The 19,912-nt window shown below is 42.6% G+C and overlaps 1 protein-coding gene and 1 long non-coding RNA gene across 10 annotated transcripts in view; one reads left to right on the top strand and one right to left on the bottom strand.

Moving 5' to 3' along the window:
- Nucleotides 1-887: 887 nt before the first annotated feature.
- Nucleotides 888-6,602, bottom strand: LOC122182397. Its single transcript, XR_006179789.1, has 2 exons — nt 4,850-6,602; nt 888-2,010 (listed from the first exon to the last, which is right to left on the bottom strand). It is a non-coding gene; the product is annotated as an uncharacterized LOC122182397 (long non-coding RNA).
- Nucleotides 5,415-19,912, top strand: part of AGBL1 (AGBL carboxypeptidase 1) — a 489,727-nt gene continuing 475,229 nt past the window's right edge. For 8 of the 9 annotated variants that reach the window (XR_006179785.1, XR_006179786.1, XR_006179787.1 and 5 more), the window contains exons 1-2: nt 5,415-5,494; nt 5,769-5,896. Coding sequence is in view for 5 of the 9 variants with exons in the window: in XM_042875615.1 (XP_042731549.1) it covers nt 5,846-5,896 (51 nt within the window). In the remaining 4 variants the exon portion in view is untranslated. Of the gene's footprint in view, nt 5,897-19,912 lie in introns of all 9 variants that reach the window. The other variant, XM_042875613.1, reaches the window with a different exon arrangement.

Here is a 19,912-nt window from a genome sequence, read left to right as displayed (position 1 = left end):
CCAGCAAATGCAGTGTGTTTTCAAGCCTGGGTTAACATATTATTATGGCAGATCTCTTTATTTGATTCTATTAATGCCTTTACAAATGGTGTAGGCTTTAGTGATCTGGAAATAAAGAAGTGAGAGCATGCCTTTCTACAGGACCATGCCTCTCAGCATCTGCCAGAAAGGACAGTGACACAAGAAAATATCCTGCATCACGTACTGACACAGAAGACAGCATAGCCACTGTAGCCTCTGATACACCATCCTTATGTCCTGTACATCCTATATCCTTGGTCATCATGCTGCTGCAAAAATGAACTGCTGCATGGCCCCAGATGATGCTCCCAGACCCTGCCACTGTGCAGGAAAAAAATGAAAGGTGGGATGGCAGGGATGTCTCCAGAGGAGCAAAACTCTGATTAAGCCTGCTGTCCCCTTGTCTGCTGCAGGCACCATGTACAGTACCAGCCTCATATTAAACCAGTGTAAGACCAGCAATTTCCAGTGGTCAGTTTCTGACCCAGAAGATATTAACTTGCCATCCAGGGGCTGCAGAAGGTTTGGGCAGCTTCCAAAAGCATCTGAAAATGAATTTTCACATCACAACTTGTGTTTTCATTCCCATTTTAACCATTTCAGTGCTGTAGAAGAGTGATTATTTCATGTGGGGGGGGGGGGGGGGGGTTGTTATTCAGAGAGGTAAACCTCTGCGTAGGCATTTATAAACAGAATATCATCTCCGCATGTATATTGCTCTGGTGATCACTTATGATAAGCATTGTGCTTGAACAAAAGGCAGTGAAAATGAAGGGTTGTTAGAGAAAAGAGCATCCAAATAATACTGCTACTGAGAAAAACCCAGCAATATCTCCTCATTAAGATACATACACATTTCTTGGCTATGTAATTTTGACAGGAGAGCTCATTTCTATATTTAATGTAAATGAAGCATGGACAGTTAACTGGGTATTTTACACCATGATATTTCAATTGTGTTTCATAAAACTCATGCTGGCCTTGGAATGAACAATTTATCCAATTAGGGTTTCTTTTTTCCATTTTTAATGGAATCTGGCTACTCTCTAATCTGTCTCACTGGTTTAAAAATTGAAATAATCCTATTAGAAACCAGGTGTGCAATGTGAATGCAAAATTGGCATCATTTTTATGAGAATCAGGGAAAAAACATCCTCAGGTTATTCACAGGTTTCCACGCTGATTTTTGTTATTTTGGCTTTATTTAACGCTCATATCTAAAAACTGAATGATGTCTGCATTTCTCTGGTGTAGACTGTAGGTCAGAAATGTGAAGTTTGGCTGTGGCTGCTCACCTTTTTTCTGGAGGTATTGATACCGGTCCTACAGTTGCTGTATTTAAGTCTTCCCTGGGCTAATTTTTATTTATCCTGTGAATTACTTTCAAATGCAATTCAGTGTTACATGAGTAACAACAGGCTGAATTCTGGTTTGGAATCCAAAGAAATGTGAAAATAATGCGGGGAATTTATATTTTGTATGGGATTCCCACTTTTAATTTACGAATCAATAATATTACAGTTGCTGACTATCTGACAGAGGGCTTCTGTCTTCCTCTCATCACTTCATTCACAAGGAAAACGTCCAGATTCTCTCATGCAGGGATATTTTTAACCTTTTATCATTCGAATGCAGTGTCATAGTTTAAAACATTTTTAATTTTGGTGTGATGCTTTTGAATGAGGGTTTGCATATTTTATAGCTTTACAACGCGTCAACAAGGAAAACTTCAAAATTGCCTTTTACAGGCAGGGGAAATGTAGGTTTAGGTATAGGAACAAGTTTCTGTGGTTAGAATACTACTTAGCGCCAGCTGATCCATGTTAATGACTTCTGCATATGCTCATAAAATGGAATAATTGGACTGAGTGCTCTTTTAATGCAGGTAAAACCATCCTGCGTTATTTTACCTTTGCTGCGGGCTAAAATAGTGAGCACATATTTGCTGGAGATCAGGTGACATCTTTAACTTGTTTCTGTGTCTTCGCCCTGGGCACAAGAAAAGAAAATTACAGGTCAGAGCTTGTACAGCAACTGCAGAGAGCCCAGGGGTCCTGCCTTTGAGCTTCTAATGCCCTCTGTCCTCCCTGTAAGAACATTAACTCTGGCACTGATAGGAAGCTGCAGTCATGAGTTTAATTTCCATTTTGTTTAAGGATCACATAAACCTGAGGGCACAGGGGAAACAACAGTGGCATCTATATAAACTTTAACAAGCTAATCATCAAGCTGGATTGACAGCGTAATATGAATAGATGGGAGAATGTTGATGCTTTACCTCTGGCATTTACCTCTGTGTAGGCTTCCTAACTTATTCAGCCTTAGTGTATTGAGTTAGGGGACCTCCTGTTCTTAGAAACTAACAACAGATTTGGAAATTCAACAGAAATCTGGAAGGAATGGCTATGAATGATGGTGAATAATTAGAGACCTCTGAGCTTTTTTTGCTTTGAATTTGTTTTCAAAGGGTTTTTGAAGTTACAACTTATGTTGCTGTAAACATCACTGTCACTTTTGGGGTCTTTCATTAGCATTTCTATTTGTTAATCTCCCTGCAAATTCAAATGCAAGTTCCCGAGCTTTGTGTTGTATGATGCTTTCTTGTAGTCTCTGGGCACAACTAAGTTAACTATCCCCAAACTCTAAAGAACAGAAGACATGTCTTTTCCCCAACCTATGCTGTTGGTATTCTTTTTCTCTTGCATTGCCATATGTGTGGTGAAATGTTTGCAATTGTTTCTAAAGCTTCTTCACATGGTAAAATAGCCAAATCGTTGAGCTGTGGTTAGGGCTTATGGAAAATGTGATCTGATAACAGGGGACAGCATTGTGTTCAAGGCAGGACAGAAAGCTAACTACTCATCTAGCATCTCATGATGAAGCAGGGAGGGGTGATCATCTTGTGTTAATTACTAATCCCTGCAAGAGGATGGGGGATCTGGAAGTGTGATCTGTTAGGAAAGGGGATCCAAGACATCCAGACTGTGTTTTGTTTACATCCACCAGCTTTCACTGCCTTCTCAACATTCACACAGCGGGAATTAATAGTTTTACACAGCTCTAGCAGCAGATACAATTGTCACAAGAAAGAGAATGAAGCAACAGTGTGGAAGAGCTCCTTTAAACAGCTTCTAATTGTCTCTGATATAATTTTCTGTCAGCACATTAATTTGTGGAAGACATAGTGTGCTGGCTCTGCTCATAAAACCCATTACCTACTGTCCTCCTTCCGAGACCATTTGAGGACATTGTTCCTGTACTCCCTTGGTTCTCTATCCTCTTTACATAATGGTCTGTTATTAGATTTTATTGAGTCCTGCTGATGTGAAAGAAACCTAAAGCCTTGCTTCAATGTCACTTGTCAAATGTGCTAACTCATATAAAGACTTCAAGACTGGCATTGAATATTTCCCTTGCCTCTAGGATTAATCTTTTTACAAGGCACAAATGGATCTGGAAAGCATGGTACACAGCATGCTCTTACTCCCTGCACCTCTTTCTACCAAACTTAACACCCCTCTAATATTAGAACTTTTTCTCCATTAAGGCCATCTGTGTTTCACAGTTGCTACACTCAACTGTATGATTTCATCTCTCTGTGTATTACCTAAGCTCTCAACTTTTAGGACCCATAGAGCCCAGCCAAACTCTTTCAGTTTAACTTAAGGTAGGTTTTCAGTGTATTTCCAGAGACCAGGGGAGCTAGTGAGATAAGATGGACTGACACACAACAAAAGTATAGTGCCACTCTGCATTTAACTCTTTGGTATGCTGAAAGCAATAAAGCAATATGCCTGCAAAGGCTAGTCAAAATTCAGTGTTTTTCAGATAGAATGCCATCTCTACCTAAAATATGGTATTTCATGGAGTGCAGCATCATTTGCTGTTGTTCTTGTTGACATTAGTCTTTTCATTTAGAAAACTGAAATCTCTGAACCTGAATTTGCATGGCAAATGAGGCTATATAACTTTTTTTCTTATTGCCTGGTTGCCTGTAGAGCATATTATCCATCAATCAGTAGTCCTCATAACATTCTCCATGAATGGACTGCTGTGATTCCATAATTATGCACAGGTATTTCAATTTGGTTAATTTTATATCTCGGTAGTGATGTCCTGGGATCCTGCTGGCAGACACAGAAACCAAGGAATGTCATGCTTGTATCACTTGTTCACACATTGCTGGGCTGAGCTGGAAAGGATTTATCTTAGCATCTGCCTAGAACACTTGGTCAATAACGGTTCTGCAGAGTGTAAGCATAATCACGTGAAAATAGTCCCTGGCCAAGAGTGGAGTGGTTTATTCTTCATTTTACTGCTCCTCAGAAGATTAAGGCTTTAGCTCCAATCTGTGATTGCTCTGCATCAGCAAAGAATTGTGTGCACACATTGACTATCTACCATGTTGCTTTGCAATGCTGAGATCTGTAAGCATTTGTCTTTTGCCTTGAGACCAAGGCTGATGTTACTTCGTCAGCAATCTTTAATTATTCATTTAAAGAGGAAAGGCTCTTACTAGAAGGACTAAAGAGACCCACACCAGAATAAAGTACTTATTTGAAATGTAAAAGACTGAAAATAACGCTCACAAACTGGAAAGACAAGATCCAACCTCCATATCCTGCTTATCAAATAATAATCTCCACTGTCAGTCTACCAATCGCCCTCAAGTGATACCATCCCTGCAGTAAGAAAGCTGAGCTGAAATTTTTGCATCCCTGGGGAAAAAAAAAAAAAAAAAAAAAAGTTTTGTTTGTATTGTGATGTTTTCACATTGAAAAAATGTCCCTGGAAAAACTTCACCTAGCTCTCCACTCATCTTTCTTACCTGCTCCTCCTTGCGTACCAAGTCCTTTGATATCATCCAGCTGAAGCTACATGTGGACTCTGTGCCCTCCTAAGAATCCAAGCTTCAACTACAGCTGTACTCCAGCATGGTTCATGCACCAGGGAACAAACTCTGCTCTGAGCTACAATCCTTACATACATGAAGAGGTACATGTGAATCATTGTAGCAGCCCTTGGAGCAAACTTTCTCCCCAAACTGCACTTTGCAGGGGAAGAGAGGCCGCACAGGATGGAAGCACTCTCTTTCCCTGGGCTTTGCCATGCTGCAGCGCAGTGCCTCTGCATGCATTCCCTGCCCTGTGACTGCTTTGGGGCACTGTCCATGGCCTTCATGGTTGCAACTGGAGAGAAGCGTCGCAGTTGGAAGCTCAAAACTCTCCGTGAGCCTCAGTGATACCACTCCACCTGTCCCTCATGCTGGGTTATCTTCCGTTCGTTGTCAGCGCTCGTTAAGACTGAGGGCATCTCTCTCGCTCGCTCTGCCTTCTCAACATCTCCGGTTTCACAGGAGCAGAGTCAAACAGAGCCAAGTCCACGCAGGGTCTGGAACGGATCAGCTGGGAATGCCTGTCAGGCCTGTCAGGCAGCCAGTGAGCTCCCTCCCTTCTCGCTGGCTTTCTTTGAGGTTTGTAGCTCTTCTGCTTTCTTGTTGCTATTGCCACCCTCCCCACACTCCCCCTTGCCACACACCAAGCACCCAGACCTTTACTGAGCACTTTACTTAATCCCTAGGATTCTTTATATAGGGATTAATCTTCTCGTCACAGTGGGAGAGCTCGGCGGGAGGGGGTACATTTATCTCTCCTGCTGAGGTCTAGAGTTGCATTGCTGTGATTATTGGTGGTAGCAGTGTGCGTGTGTCTGGGGATCTGTGTTTAGCTTCTTCGTTTCTTAAACAGCACAGGGGCAGCAGCCAGGCACGCTTTCTGGCTGCATTGTTTGCTGCTAGCGAGAGAGATTGTGAGTGGGGAGCAGCATGGCAGAACAAGAAGCCAGTGGCTTGAAAGTCCTTCTTTCCACCCTCCAGGTAAGAACAGCTTGAACTAATGAGAGAGGTGCTTGGGCTTGTTTTCCTCTTTAGTTCACCAGCAGTGACTTGTTGAGCTTAGTTTGTTCTTAGGAGCTCCCTGCTGGCTTGTCTCTAAAAGCATCAGCACACAGAAGTCCTGACCTGCACCTCCCACCCTAAAGCACCTTTATGAAACAAAGTTTCACTATCTGAAGACGAACGCTAGCAGTTACTGCTATGCATCAATCACCAAGCCTTGTCTGCAGTACCTCGGCTTCTGCAATCTTGCTGTGTGCAGCAGGGGAATGAGGGAGGTGTGAGGAATCGGCTGCTTTGCGATGAATGGGACCTGACAGCACTGTCAGTCTGTGAGCGAGGCGAGCTGCAGCAGCGTGCAGCACTGCTCCGAGCGCCGTGGAGAATGAGTAAACAGATCTGCCTGGAGGCTGCAAGTTCCTCCCTGTCAAACTTACCTCACCAAGACCCCGAAGCACGCTCAGGAAAGCAGCAAGACCTCCCTTGGGCTTGGTGAGATGTGGAGTGCTCAGCAAATGTCCCCGAGGAGCAGAGGGGAGGGAAATGTTCCACTCCAGGATCACACTTGTTGGACAGGAGAAGTATCTCTTCCTTTGTCTGTAGGGTATCCCCTTGGTTCTCTTTTCTCCCAGCATGTATGTGCTCCTTGTGGTCTCACAGGAGAGGAGGCATGACCCACTCTATGAAATGAGATGCGTGCTTTGGAAGGGAACCTATGCATTCATGAGATACCGTTATGTCATGAGTGGTGGGTGGGAATTGCTCTGCCAGGACAAGTTGCTTGTGCAGAAAACAGCTTTTAGACGTTTATGGTGAAATTCCAATTGTCTGCATTTCTAAGGTGCCCTCATCTGGGTCAGAGCCCCACGGGGACAAGAGTTTGGGGCAGTGTGCGCTACAGGATCTTTACATCTGGGGCAGCAGCATCCTCTGACAGCTTTATGCATCACCAAAACCTTGCACTACTGCATGCACAGGAGCAGGAAATAAGGAGCACGTTGTGTGAAACAGACTTACCTCCTGGGTCAGCCCAAGAGCTCATGTCCCTCAGCCCTGTGTTTCTGAAGGTTTTTGTGACCCGTCAGAAATGTGTATAGAAGGTCGTAAAACCCCATGGTACGTAATTGGCTCCAGAACCATAGCTGCACACAGTGATCAGCCTTGACATCTTTATCCAAGCTTGTGTAACTGTCAACAACTTTTATTTCTCATAACATTGCCAAACTCTGGTTTGCCTTCCATGGCACCCTGTGGCGATGCGTTCTGCAGAAGAATGGGCACACATGAAAGTTGTTTACTGTTCTTTTTCATGGCAGTGTAACTTGCCTGCCCCTGTTGCTCTTTCAGCATATGTAATGCATGTTTTGCATTAGATCGTGTTTTTGCCACATCCAGGTTACAGTCTGTTACTTTGGATAACTGAGAACTGAGTGTACATCTCCTGTTTCTTCTTATACTTTCTAACACTAACAGTCCTGGTGCTCTGTGCATAATCTGGGGACAGAAAGGGACAAGGCACAGGAACAAATTGGGATCTGTGATTTAATATATGTGATTCATTAACAAAGCTGCATGGAAGAGGATGAACCTAGAACCAAGTGAAAGAGTTAGCAAAACTGCAAGGGTATTGGCAAAAACACAAGGCTGCTGAGCGTTCAACCACAGCATTACAAAATCTAACCTTAGTACAGCAACCTTTTTTCCAAAAAATTCATATTCACTTAAAGAAGAGCGACGGGCTTTCTCTCATTTGTTCTGATTCCTCTCCTCCTCTCTTACCTTCAGCCAAAACTTTATCAGTGAATCTCTCCAACGCTGTCACCTGTCCCAGGTACACAAACTCAGAGATAAAACGGACCTTTGCTAGTCACAGTCTGGAAGTGCTGTCCTGGGAAATAATGACTTTTGTTGACATTTGCATTTGCTGATATGATCTCTCCACGCTTTTCATTTTCTCCAACAGCTGTCCAAAACACAGTGGCTTTGTTTTTGTGTCCTGCCAAATTGCCAGTGCTATTTCATATTATTTTATTGGGCATGAAGAACATATCTGCTGAGTACAGCAGGATGTTCTGCAGGACAGTATTACTGTGTATTTTCCCTTTGTTTTATCGCGTAAGTCTCGTTTGTTTACAGAAAGCTTTCAGCTGGAGCATGAGGGAACATTCACCCACCAAGCTGCTCTTTACAGACCTCAGAACAAAACCAGCCTTGTTCCTTCAGTCACACACTGACAACTAGTTTTCTATCTTACTTCCAAGCACTGGCATGGATCATTCTTCCCAATCTGAGGAATGTATCCACCTGAGAAATGCTCTATCACCTTCAGCTGAGAGAGCAGTCCAGCTTATCTCCTCCTGGCACAGACTCCAGGTCTCACAACCTGGCTTTGGTAAGAATGGTCTCGCGCAGACCAAAACTCTTAGAACTGTTAACACTGTGCACTTTGTCACAGAATTCCTGCTCCAGTCAAAAGAAAAAGAGAAGAAAAGCATTTGGTTTTATGAGTTCTTCAGAACTGTTAACAGAGCAAAAAGGGAACATGATCCTCCAATGACAGCAGAAACTCATGGAGCATGACTCGTTACAGATGTTCTGAAAAGTGACAAGGTGAAAAGCAAAAAACTGCTTTTAAAGCGCGGCTGCATTTTGTCACTGAAATGTCACTGCAGGGAAGACGTGACATTTCAGATCCCTAGGTAAGAAGTGCTTCACTGCTTACAAGGTACAGCTTTCAAATGTGAGTTTCAGGTTTAAGAAAAACCTCTCCCTTTTTCACAGGTTTTGTATCAGTATTGCAGTGCCAAACCATTAGGTACTTTCTGTTATTTCTTATTTTGCTTTTAACCCTGATACTTTCTTCTTTGGTCTCTCTTCTTGACTCTCCCTATCCCACCTGCTCCTACAATTATCCCATTCGTCTCTCATCCTGTTCCCATCTCTGCATCACAGTAATGTCTTTGCATCGAGCTCTGCTCTGTCTTTCTTAGCCAGTCCAGTAACCTACACCAAGGCTGGGCTGGTTACTACTCTTCACTCTACTCTCCAGTCAGACCGTGCTAAAAATCAGCATCGTCTCCACGTACAGCTTATGTTCAGGGGAAAAACTCTGATGTTTTGCAGGCAGCCTCCTTAAAACTAAATCCCAGACAGATTTGGGTTTAGATCCCCTATTTATTTTAATGCCTAAAGGAGGTATGTGGGCATTGATTAAAAAAAAACAAAACTATCAGTGGTTAAGTGGAGCAATAGAAAATGCAGCATCTTTTGTTGCATCCCAGATTATTGAATCATTTGTGATTTTAGAGCATCCGTGTTCATACTGCTGGTTATCCCAGCTTCATCTCACTCCATCCTCCAGATGCATGCTAAGTAAGCAACATTTTGATTCTTCCTCTGCTTTCTCCCTGCTCTTTTCCTTGCTTGCCAGGCCGAGATATGAGCCTGCCTTGGTTACTCCTGAGAACATCTCCTTATTGCATGGCAGTGTGCACTGTGTTGCCTGAGGAGTCCCAGATTTCCTGTTGGCTCTCAGCACAGTGTTCACATGTTTCCCAAAGCCACACTGTCTGCGTGCATATTCCACTAAGCTGGCAACCCCTGGGGCTGTTGGCAGATCTTTGGCTCATACTAAACCCTACTGTGCTGGACTGCAAAGGTTTCTGAATGTTATGGTTCAAAAGGAAAGAGGTGAAAATCTTATGTATCCACGAGGATGTGATCTGTGTAAAGGGATTCCTGTCTGAATGACTGTGGTGCCCAGCAGGGAAGAGATGCAGGATTCACTGTTTGCTAACTTGAACCTTTCTGTTCCATTGCGCTGCTTCTCCCGAGCTGTTTTGCTGGCTGGCTGACAAGGCAGTTCTATTGTTATCCTAAAGTCAAGTGGGAAGATATCTGTGCTGCTCCAGTGACAATGAATATAAATGCATTTTGCAAAATGCTTTTGTCTCCTCTGCATCCTTGCACTTATACCGTCAGCAGAGCAGCTGAGATTCCTGGGACTGAGCAAAATGGATGTAAAACACCAGGAACTTCTCAGCAAGCAGAACACCTGCTGGTTTGCACAGGAGGTGGGAGAGTTTGGAGTTTGGTTCTGTATTTTTGGGAGGCAGCTTGGCATGCCAGGGGTTAGTTGAATACTCTTACAGGGAAGAAAACTCAGCTCAAAACCAGATGGTCATTTTCATGTGGTTCATTAACTGTGTTTTATTGAGATTGTTATACCTAAAGTAAACAGCAGTGGATTTAGTGTTCTCCTATTCCTTACAAAAAATATTCTATCTTTGGAGCAGAAAAAGCAGTGCAGTTAGATCAGTGAAGCACTTGGATATGGTGTTCCAAGGAAAATCCATCATAGGGAAACACTGGATGTTCTGTCAGTACTCTCCTGTCTCTAATGCCAAAGTAGCATTGTATGGGAATTGCTAAGTCATGGTCTGAGCCAATGATTGAGCGCCTGGTGGAGGGACACAGCCAGCCCTGGGAGCACAGGTGAAAGCGATTCCTGGTTCCACCCCTCCCTAAGCCTCATTTAAGGGCTGGCTGCCACAAAGGAAGGGTCTCTATCTGCAGGTCCTTCCTTTTGGAGTATTTGGTGAGTCCTCCTCCTTGGGATGGGTAAGCAAATCCTTTTTTCTTTAACTGCGTTGTGACCATCCCCCTTTTTTTCGGGCAATTGAGAACTGGTTATCTGCTATTGCTTTTGCATAAAGACATAGGTTGCATATGCTCATTTTTTAAAGAAGAAATACTCTTCTGCAGGCAATTCTACAGAGGTTCTCTAGATCAGCATCACAGCTTTCAGAGTCACTGCTTGTTCTTTTTGCCTCAGCTATCACATTGTCTCTGTCTAAGGAGAACCTAAAGGTAATTCAGAGCATTTTCTGGCTCACCACCGTGGGGCACTGCTAAGCAGGAGGAGCCCTTGCACCATCAAGAGAGAAAGGAGGCAACATCTGGGCATCAACCCCAAATTCCTACAAGGCCATGGAAGACATATCAACGTTTGGCATCCTTGTGAGTCAGTGCAGAACGCTGAAAGCCCTCAGAGGCAGCTGAGGCACGTTTTGGGCTTTGCTGAAACCCTTCCACCAGCGGAGCTCAGACCAAGCTTTTGTTCTGTTCTCAGGCTGGCTGCAGCTGTTTCTCTGAGCATGCTGCCAGCTCCTCTAACAGTGCTTTCAGTTGGGCTCTTCAGAGTCCCTGTGACTGCGTTAATGAAAATGTAGGACCTTGAGGTGTAAGATCTACCCAGAGGCTGATCAGAGCACCAATAGCTGCAGCTGGGATGAGCAGGAAAGTGCATTGTATTCTGGCCCCAGAAATCTGAACAGGACTTCCTCTGCCAAGGAAGAAAAGTCAGCTTCAGTCTGTCCTTTCCTGGAGACCCTCTGGCTCTCTTGCTGTAGAAATGCAAATGTGGTGGGATAGTTTTGTCACTAAATCACTTGAATGCGGGGCTGAAGAAGTGGGTTACATCCCAATGCATCTGGCTTAATCACGTGTTAAGTTGCTAATAATCCCACTGTGCCTCCCATTGGTGTTAGAGAAGATCAGGCAATTAATAGTTTGGGGGGAGAAAAAAAAAAAAGTGAAGTTTTGCTGAAATAATGATTCAAACAGAAGTGAATCAATAATTCTGTTTCAGTATGGGGCTTGGGTTGAGCACAATAAATAATGTACAGAACCACATGTTAAATGTTGAGGACAAAGAGCTATGCAGGGTAATTGTAAGGGAAGCGTGCACTGCTCATGCAGGAGCAGGGATTTTGTGAAATAAAACAAGTTACTGTGTAATAATAAATAATATAAAAAATGCCAGGGGGCCAAGTGAGGTGACACAAGCAATTTAAAAGCCGTGCTTCTCAACCTGACTTTGCACCTATAGTCAGCTGTTTATATGTAGTATAATGGTGTGCTATACAACAGTGAGCAGCTTTATATTGTATTTTATGTTTATATTTTATACTATTTGGACAACTGCAGCATTATGGACATGCACATTAAACTACATTATGTAAGAAAGTAAATGCATTTGTTTAAGACATACTTAGCTTTCACATACAATTTAAAAATATTCAAATCATTTGATTTCCTATTTGTAAATCACAGATGTTGGTGGTGGTTACCATGCTTCCATGGCTGTTTTGTATGCCTAATATTAATATACCACATCAATATCTTTGTGTCAATGGAATATTTCCACTTTCACCTTCTCTTGGGCTTCAGTAGTTCCCCTCTGTGAAATACATGAAAAGAGTTGTTTTCATACAGAGAGATGTTTGTTTGAATAGATCTTGCTTATGTTTCTTTATATAGCATAATCTTATTTCCAGTGTATTATGCTACGTTGTGCTGTAATGATTTGGCAATCCTTTTCACGCGCTTTTTCTCTCCTATGCATTGGAGCAGTCCTCTTGGCTTTATCTGTAATGGGAAAATATGTCTGTGGTAGAAAATGCTTTCGTGGGCATCTCTGAATGACAGTTTATTACATTACACTTAGCAGAGAGTCCTAGAAGGTTGTATCGAAAAATGGATGGGCTGATATTGGTTAACTTTAGCAGCATCTTGTAACACCAGCAGTTTCATGGATGTGCATTAACAGGGAGAACAACGCCTCCAGGAGTTTAAGAGAAGGGGGTGGATTTTGCGCTGCTCATCCTGAGATAGCAGGGCTGAAAACTGCCCCTGGAGATGTCCCTGTCGTAGGGATGCTGGTTTTGTGAGATCACTCCTGTTTGTGTCAGGATGGGTAGCACAGCACATATCTTCACTATGCTCGTGAGAAAATCAGAGGGAGAATTTGTACTTCTGAGGGAAGAGAAGGTGAAAACCCCCTCTTTTTTTTTCCTGAAGAGCCCAGGGAAAGTACAGAACTGAGGTGATGCTTGCCGCTTGCTCCTTATGAAATTAGCCATGTTCCTTGGGGGGGGGAAGGTGACCCTTCGCTGTGTTAGGGTTGTTGTATGGCTTTCCTGTCTTTGTGAATCCCCTATGTGCAAACACACCGATCACCCATATTTGCTGTTGTGCCATGCCAGACTTTAGCACCATGACTACATTCTTCTCACCAGACCTGGACATAAAGTAATTCCCTGTTGCGTTTCTCTGTTCTGTTAATAAATGCTTGTCTCATCGATAGTCTATTTGCACCTGTTGGCCTACAGAGCCTGATGTGCCATAGGACACAAATCCTGTTCCACAAGCTGAAGCCATTCGGCGTGCTGAGCTCACTGCTCCTCTCCACAGGGGAAGGGACTTTAATTCTTGATCAGAACGGGCTGTTTTGGGCTGCTGAGGGAGATTAGGGCCGGAACAAGATTGGAAAGTGGTGGGATGCACTCCCTGATAGGGGCCTATGATCTTCTCCAGGGATACCCTGATGGTGTAAGGCAATCTCACCTGACTGTCCTTCTGCTCCCCACTGACAAAATCAAGTTTGATGCAGAAAGTGGGGAATGAGTGTTAGAAAGAAGCCATACAGTTTGCTCTTGTACAGCTCTAGGTGTAAATGTCCAGCACAGTTGACAGGAGTGAGTCCTCAGTGCCTACAGTCCTGTAAACTGTGTGCATCAGAAGGAATGCGTGCTTTCATTTCAGAAAAGGCAGTTAATTTAAAGCTCCTATTGAAGCAAGAATATGAATCAATGAAAGTGCAACAAATTCGCATCCATGACTCAGTATTTCCTGCTGATCCGTTGTACTGTTAGGGCTTTTGTTTTACTGGATGGAGACCTGCCATATTATAAAGAAATTAAGGTTTTTAGAAGTAAAAAATTTGTCATTTTGTTTCATGTCTCCTGGAAAGGACAAAGGTAATATAATAGAGACCCTTCTGCCCACAGGCAGTACTAAGCTACGCAGAAGAGAATGAATGTTTTGCACTGGGTATTGATTGACAGAATAACATCTGCTCAACAAGAAATTCCCTGGGCAAAGTGAAACCTCCTTCCCTTAGGGGATTTGGAGAGCAAGGCTGTTTTTTTTTTTTTTTTTTTTTTTTTGTGATTTCTTTTTTGGGAGGAACACAGCTTTTTCTTTAAAGGTGTTGTAGGTTGAGTTGGAATTAATGAGTACAGCAACACTTTTATGGTGAGTCTTTTTTGAAACCTGAGTAATTTTGACACAGAAGAGTCCTGTGGAAGAAATAACTAATCTACCAAGGAGTTCTTGCCTTTTTTCCACCTTTCAACAAGGGATGCTTGAAGGCAGAACATTTGTTTTATTTTTCTGACACTGGAGACATGGAAGCACTACAGCATTGCATTTTACTGCAGTCCACTACTGGGAAGTCTTTTATGTGCATTAATTGTTGGTGTAATTTACAAGCAGAGGTTTCCCAATGGGAATTTGATCCCTACAGTAAATGGAGATGAGTTCTTAACCGCTGGGCTGATCTGCTCCTCCTCACTATTCTACCTATTTCTTCCCTTTCAACATACAGAATGGTGGAGTATTGATGGCCGAAACAAGACTCCTGGACTTTATTCTCAGGACTGCTAAAAACTCTATCAAATTCATTTAATATCTGTGCCTCCTGATTTCTTCGTTTGATTGCTAAATAGTACTGAACTTCATCTGTCAAATCTGAGTGCTGAGAAGCAATCGCATTGCTTCCCAAATTAAAGTGTAGAACAACTTACTCCATGAGCAGATGACAGTCGTGTAGTGGACTCAATGCAGATGGTTCTCTACCACCCTCTTATTTTTGTGGGTTTTCTTCTGGAAGGTCAAAGTGGGAGATTACAGTGAGGATGAAGCTGGCTCTATATTTCATTTGGGATTAACCTGACAAGCAGGAGTGTAACAGGCAGGGAAAACATGAACAGTTTGCTTGGCATAGGGAATGCCCACCTGTCTGTGCTGCAAAGGAGGGGAGGGCGAATGGTCCACCTGACCTTTCCCTATGATTAAAATACAAATCTGATGAAGTCAGAGGAACAAACTGAACTGCCTCTTTCAACCCTCTGTTTTTCCAGTAGTAAACTAGCACCATCCTCATGGTTTCTGGAGAGGGTAGAGGACAGCAGAGGTATTGAATATTTTTTTTTTTCTGGCCTCCTCTTTGGGAAAATCTCCTGCATTTGAATGGCCATTTGCCCCATGTTAGTGTGCCATAACAAGGGGAAGAAGCTTGAGATGCCACATGAAGATTGTGTGCCTGGCTGTGGTTTTCTTCAAGTTTGTGTTCCAATAGGACTTAGGTCACCTGATTTCCCCATAATGCACAAGGATTTCAAGGAGACAGCTGGAATTAGAGATGCACTAAAATGGTTCTCATCTACAATGAAAACCATGCTTATGAGTGGTTTGTTTCAAAAGATCCCGTAGCTAAATCTGTATCTCACAGAAAACTTTGAAGGGTTTTATCTATGAGATGGTTATCTAAGCGTCTGGGAAACTTCCTAGCTGAGTTCTCCTTCCGTGTCCTGACAGAGCTTATGGTGACCTGTTCTACCAATGACCTCCTTGAAATCATGCTCAAACATAAGGACACAACTACATTGTGGTGGTCTCTACGTGCTGGCGTTGGATAAAAGTATTGGATTAGGCTCTGGCATGCACCAAATCTCCTACTGGGGTATTCCCAACATAATTCACCTTACTCTCAGAAAGCAGATACTGTCTCAGACAGAACACTGAGCTCGTATTTTTAAATTTATTTCCTGTCACTTTTTCCTGGAGTACAAACACAGCAGTGAGCTCATTCACTGAGCTAACAAATGCCTGTTACCTTGACTGGCCAACACTTAATTTGCAAATGCTTCTCTGCTGTGGAGCTGAAGTAACAAGAGCTGAAGGAAGTCCCAAACATGCCTGCCTTTAATATGGCGGCGTTGGCTTGCCTTTTCTGGATGACTTAAACGGGATCTGGGTTGAAGATAACAGTGTTTTTAATTTGTGGATGGTGAATGGTGTACCCTGTCATACTTCTTAAAAAACTGGTAGAGCTGAAGGCTTTGCTTTTTAGAGGTTGCTGTGAAAATCTAGACAGATGGGTCTCAGCAATGCAGTTAGACAGATGTTCTGCTTTACATTACTTGTAATACTACTTTGAATCATTAAGGATTTGGAAGCAGACTTTGCTATTCATTACGGATGCCAAATTTCATTTGTTGTTTGATTTTTTTTTTTCTTTTTTTTTTCTCCACTTAGACTGGATGGAAAAAATAGGTTCTTCATTTTCACTTTCACGTTCTACCCCCTAAGAAAATAAGCTGTGACTAACAGTAGTTATTAACAGTATACTTCCATTACCCTAGCCTCAATCATCATTATTAAGTGTTGATTGATTGAAGGCATATTCATTACTGCTCCAGAAAGCACTTCTGAAAGTGGAGTAGGCTGACACATAAGGATGCTTATCTCAGCAAGAGAAAGGACTACTGTGAGTCTCAACCAGAATATACCTTATAGTGCTCCTTTCCATCACCCTGTACAGGTTGGTGTCCGACTAAAGTGTATCAAATGGGGTGTTAGCACTGGAACAGAGAGAGAAGCCCAAAGTGAATGCAGCGTTATGGAAGGAAGTGCCAAGGCAGGCTAAGATTAGGTAGAGGGACTCCTGTGGCTTCATGGTGCCCTGCCTGATCAGGAACATCAGAGATATGAAGACACTGCTGTCCTTGCTTATAGTTCTCTATTTTCACATGCACATGCTTATACTGTGGCTTTATTAAAAAGCAAGTACATCTGGAATTTTTCCAAGGATCGTATTCTGGGAAATGGCTTTGCTTGAGAGGGGGAAAAAAGTCTTTGTTAATTCATAAATCCACTCCTTTCAAAGACAGAGCATTCTCTGGAGTGACAGCTACAGAAGCTCACAAAGAAAAGTTGTAGCCTGTTTCGTGATGCTCTTTCTCACTGTTAGAGGAGAACTACAGCTGAATAGGAAAAACAGATCCTTCCCTGTTAAGTTTGGGTAGCAGTTGTTGTGTAGCTGTAACAGCAACATTTGGATGAAATGTTAATATTTTAAAATAGTTCAGTGACAGGTAAAGTAATATGAAGTGTAGGTGTAAACCAAGGTATGAATCCAAGAAATACCAAGAGGCAGTAGGTGCTAGCATGAGTATGGAAGATGTTGTGCAAGAATAGCTAATGCTATGTAAAATATTAAGTGAATGAGAGACACATGCTAGGCTAATTTAAGGATTAGAATAAGAATAGATCTTACAAGGAAAAAAGTGGATGATATAACATTAAATCCAGTGAAGATTTTTAGGTGTCACAGGCAACTTATGGTGAAATAGATGTCCTCTGAGAATTTACCTGCAGTGGAAATTACAGGAAAAACTCCAGAAGTGTTCAGAGGGATATCTGAAATTCTTCAGAATATCATGTGATTTGATTTTCCTCGAAGTTTCCTCCTTCTTTTAATGCTTCCAACTCAACAGAAGAATTATAAGGTTATAGAATAATGTGCTTTGCCATCAGTTCTGCATAATAAAGGAATTGCTCTATTAGAGGTGTATAAGTGAGAGGAGGAAATGACAAGAACGAACTATATGTGAAGAGGAACTTGTGTAGAAGGATAGCTCTGTATTTTTTTTTTTTAAACTCACAGAGAACTTTGGTATGAGAAAAAGCAAGCAAGAAAAAGCAATTTACTTTGCTAAAGGCATCCAAGAAATTGCAGCCCAACAGAGCATAATTCCTGCAAGCATCTGGGTGCAAAAGCTTTATTAGTGTGATACGTGAACAGTGTGGCACAGATGATGGAAAAACCTTGCTTTGAAGTAATACAGGTCTGGAGACTTGGTGACACAGCAGGCAAAACTGAGGGCTCAGATCACGATCCTCTGTGGATTGTGAGTAAAGTGTAGCATCTCCCCCATGCTTGGACACAAGGATGAATATCACTGCACAAGGAGGGCTAGGACTCACTGATATTATTTCCCAGTTTGGCTTTCAGATTCCCTACAAGGGATTGGTCTCTTCTTCATCTTACTGGAATGGATGTTTCAAGTCCTCATCTGATTTTTGCCACTGACTTACTTAGATGGTGGGAAATTCACTTAGGCATCACTAGGTGATATTTCCCTACAGCCAAACAAGGGACAATGAATCTGATACTCATGAGGAAGGATGTGGTGGGGCAGGTGTTAATTAATATTTGTGAAGAAATCTGTGATCCTGTGATGAAAGGTGTTATGTTAGTGCAATTTATTGCATTAAATATAGTAAGATTCCTTGGCACAGATGATTTCCACAGTGTTATTCACCAAGTTATTTTGGCTGGAGATCAGTTCAGTCAAAGCTATTACATCTCAACACCTTTTAGTGTTTCGAAGGCATTCAGATGTAAGTGTGGACTTTGCTCATGTCTGCCTTGCAGCAGTTCAGTCCCAAAGTCTGTAGCATGTATCTCTTGAGAACAAGACCTAAATCTCAATGATCAGGAGCAAAGTCCAGTACAATAACATGGAGAAAGTTGCCTTTCAGGTGTTGTTTCTACACAGTCCTGGTTGTCTACCCTACCTGCTTGTCTGTCCTTGATGTGAACATTACCTCATTACTGAACCCAGCTGTGAACTGGTGTGTTATAGAAGGTTGCAAGAGCAAGGATGACCAAAAACCTGACCTCAGGTCAATGGTGATGGGGAAAAAGCCCTGCATCTAATTGCATCAGGTGAGAAAGGGAAGGTTTTTTTGAGTGTTTAACATTTCCTTTGGTATAAAATCCAGTAAATCACAGGGCCTGGCTTGGTATTGAGCATCAGTAAGAAGGAAAATGGCTGGTGCTTGGGTAAATGGGGTGTCAGGAATGCTGGACATAGGTGTGAAGGAGCAAGCACAGCTCACAAACAGGAGCAAGGATTCGCTGGACCACATGTCATGCTCTCAGAGGCCCTTTGGCTGCCCTGCATACAGTTTGAGGGCTACGTGATCCCACACAGCTGTGAATGCCTCTCTTGTAGGATTAAAGAGGTCACTTAGGACATTATCCTAGCAGCAAGGTCCTCCTTCCATTCTATAAATAGAGCCTTTCCCTTCCCCTCCTCCTTGGTGTTTCCTGACCTATCTGACTCCTGAGCAGAGGTAATCAAGGTTAGGTGAGACAAGTGCAGTTTACCACAGAGGATGGTGACAATGCTGAGGATATATGGATGTTTTAGGAGCAGGAGAAACAAGACCGTAAGTTCTCAGCATTCCTCTAAGGCTTGATGATGACAGTAATGATGTAACAAAGTGCTTTAGTAATAAAAAAACTTTAGCTGTAATCACTTTGCAATACTTTCTTATTCTGAGGTTCCCCAGTGAAATTCTGGAGATCCCCCCAGTAACAAGAAAACACAGCTGGCTGAATTGTGAGGCTGAGGATGGGGGCACACAGGGATTTTTCTGCTCTCTTATTTTAGTGTGAATTTTTAGCTCCACTTAAATTAGAAAAAGCAGTCTGCTCCAGCAAGATGCAGAACGTAAGGCAGGGAGCCTGGTTTTATGGCTATTTGGAGACCAGGGAGTCAGGTGTGGAAAGATGTCCAGATGGCAAACCCATACTGCTAGTATTGTGGAATAGCTGAGTCTGTGCACACCTTCTCCTCGCTGGTGGTGGAGCATCAGGAGCAGAATCTAAGTGTGGATTCAGTTATTAGGAGCCCAGTAGTTTCTGGAGGTCTTTAGAGCAAGTGAGGAGAGATTGTGCTTGGCCCCTAGGCTTGCATTGGTTTCATTAGGTGCAACTGCACACCAGGATTTCTCCTTCATAGACTCTGAGTACAGGGAATGAGAAATCTTCATGCAGATGCAAGCATCATTACGTGGACAGTTAGTCCAACTACTGCTATTTGTGTGAGCAAATTTATGAAGGGTAAGAGAAAAAAGGAAGGGCATATTTTGAACGTGTCAAATTCTGCTTCCCTGTTTAGGAGCAGGTTATTTTAAAACAAGCAAATGAACAAACAACCTGGAACTGGACATCCTATTCCTCAGCCTATCTAAAAAAAAAGCAAAACAAAACAAAAACTCTGGAAGTTGGTTAGCACGGAC

The sequence above is a fragment of the Lagopus leucura genome, unplaced genomic scaffold (assembly GCF_019238085.1).
Source record: "Lagopus leucura isolate 7727_CA_CO unplaced genomic scaffold, USGS_WTPT01 Super-Scaffold_100015, whole genome shotgun sequence".
In the NCBI taxonomy this organism is placed as follows: Eukaryota; Metazoa; Chordata; class Aves; order Galliformes; family Phasianidae; genus Lagopus; species Lagopus leucura.
The sequence above is the reverse complement of the archived record's forward strand: the minus strand, read 5'-3'. Positions and strand labels throughout refer to the sequence as shown.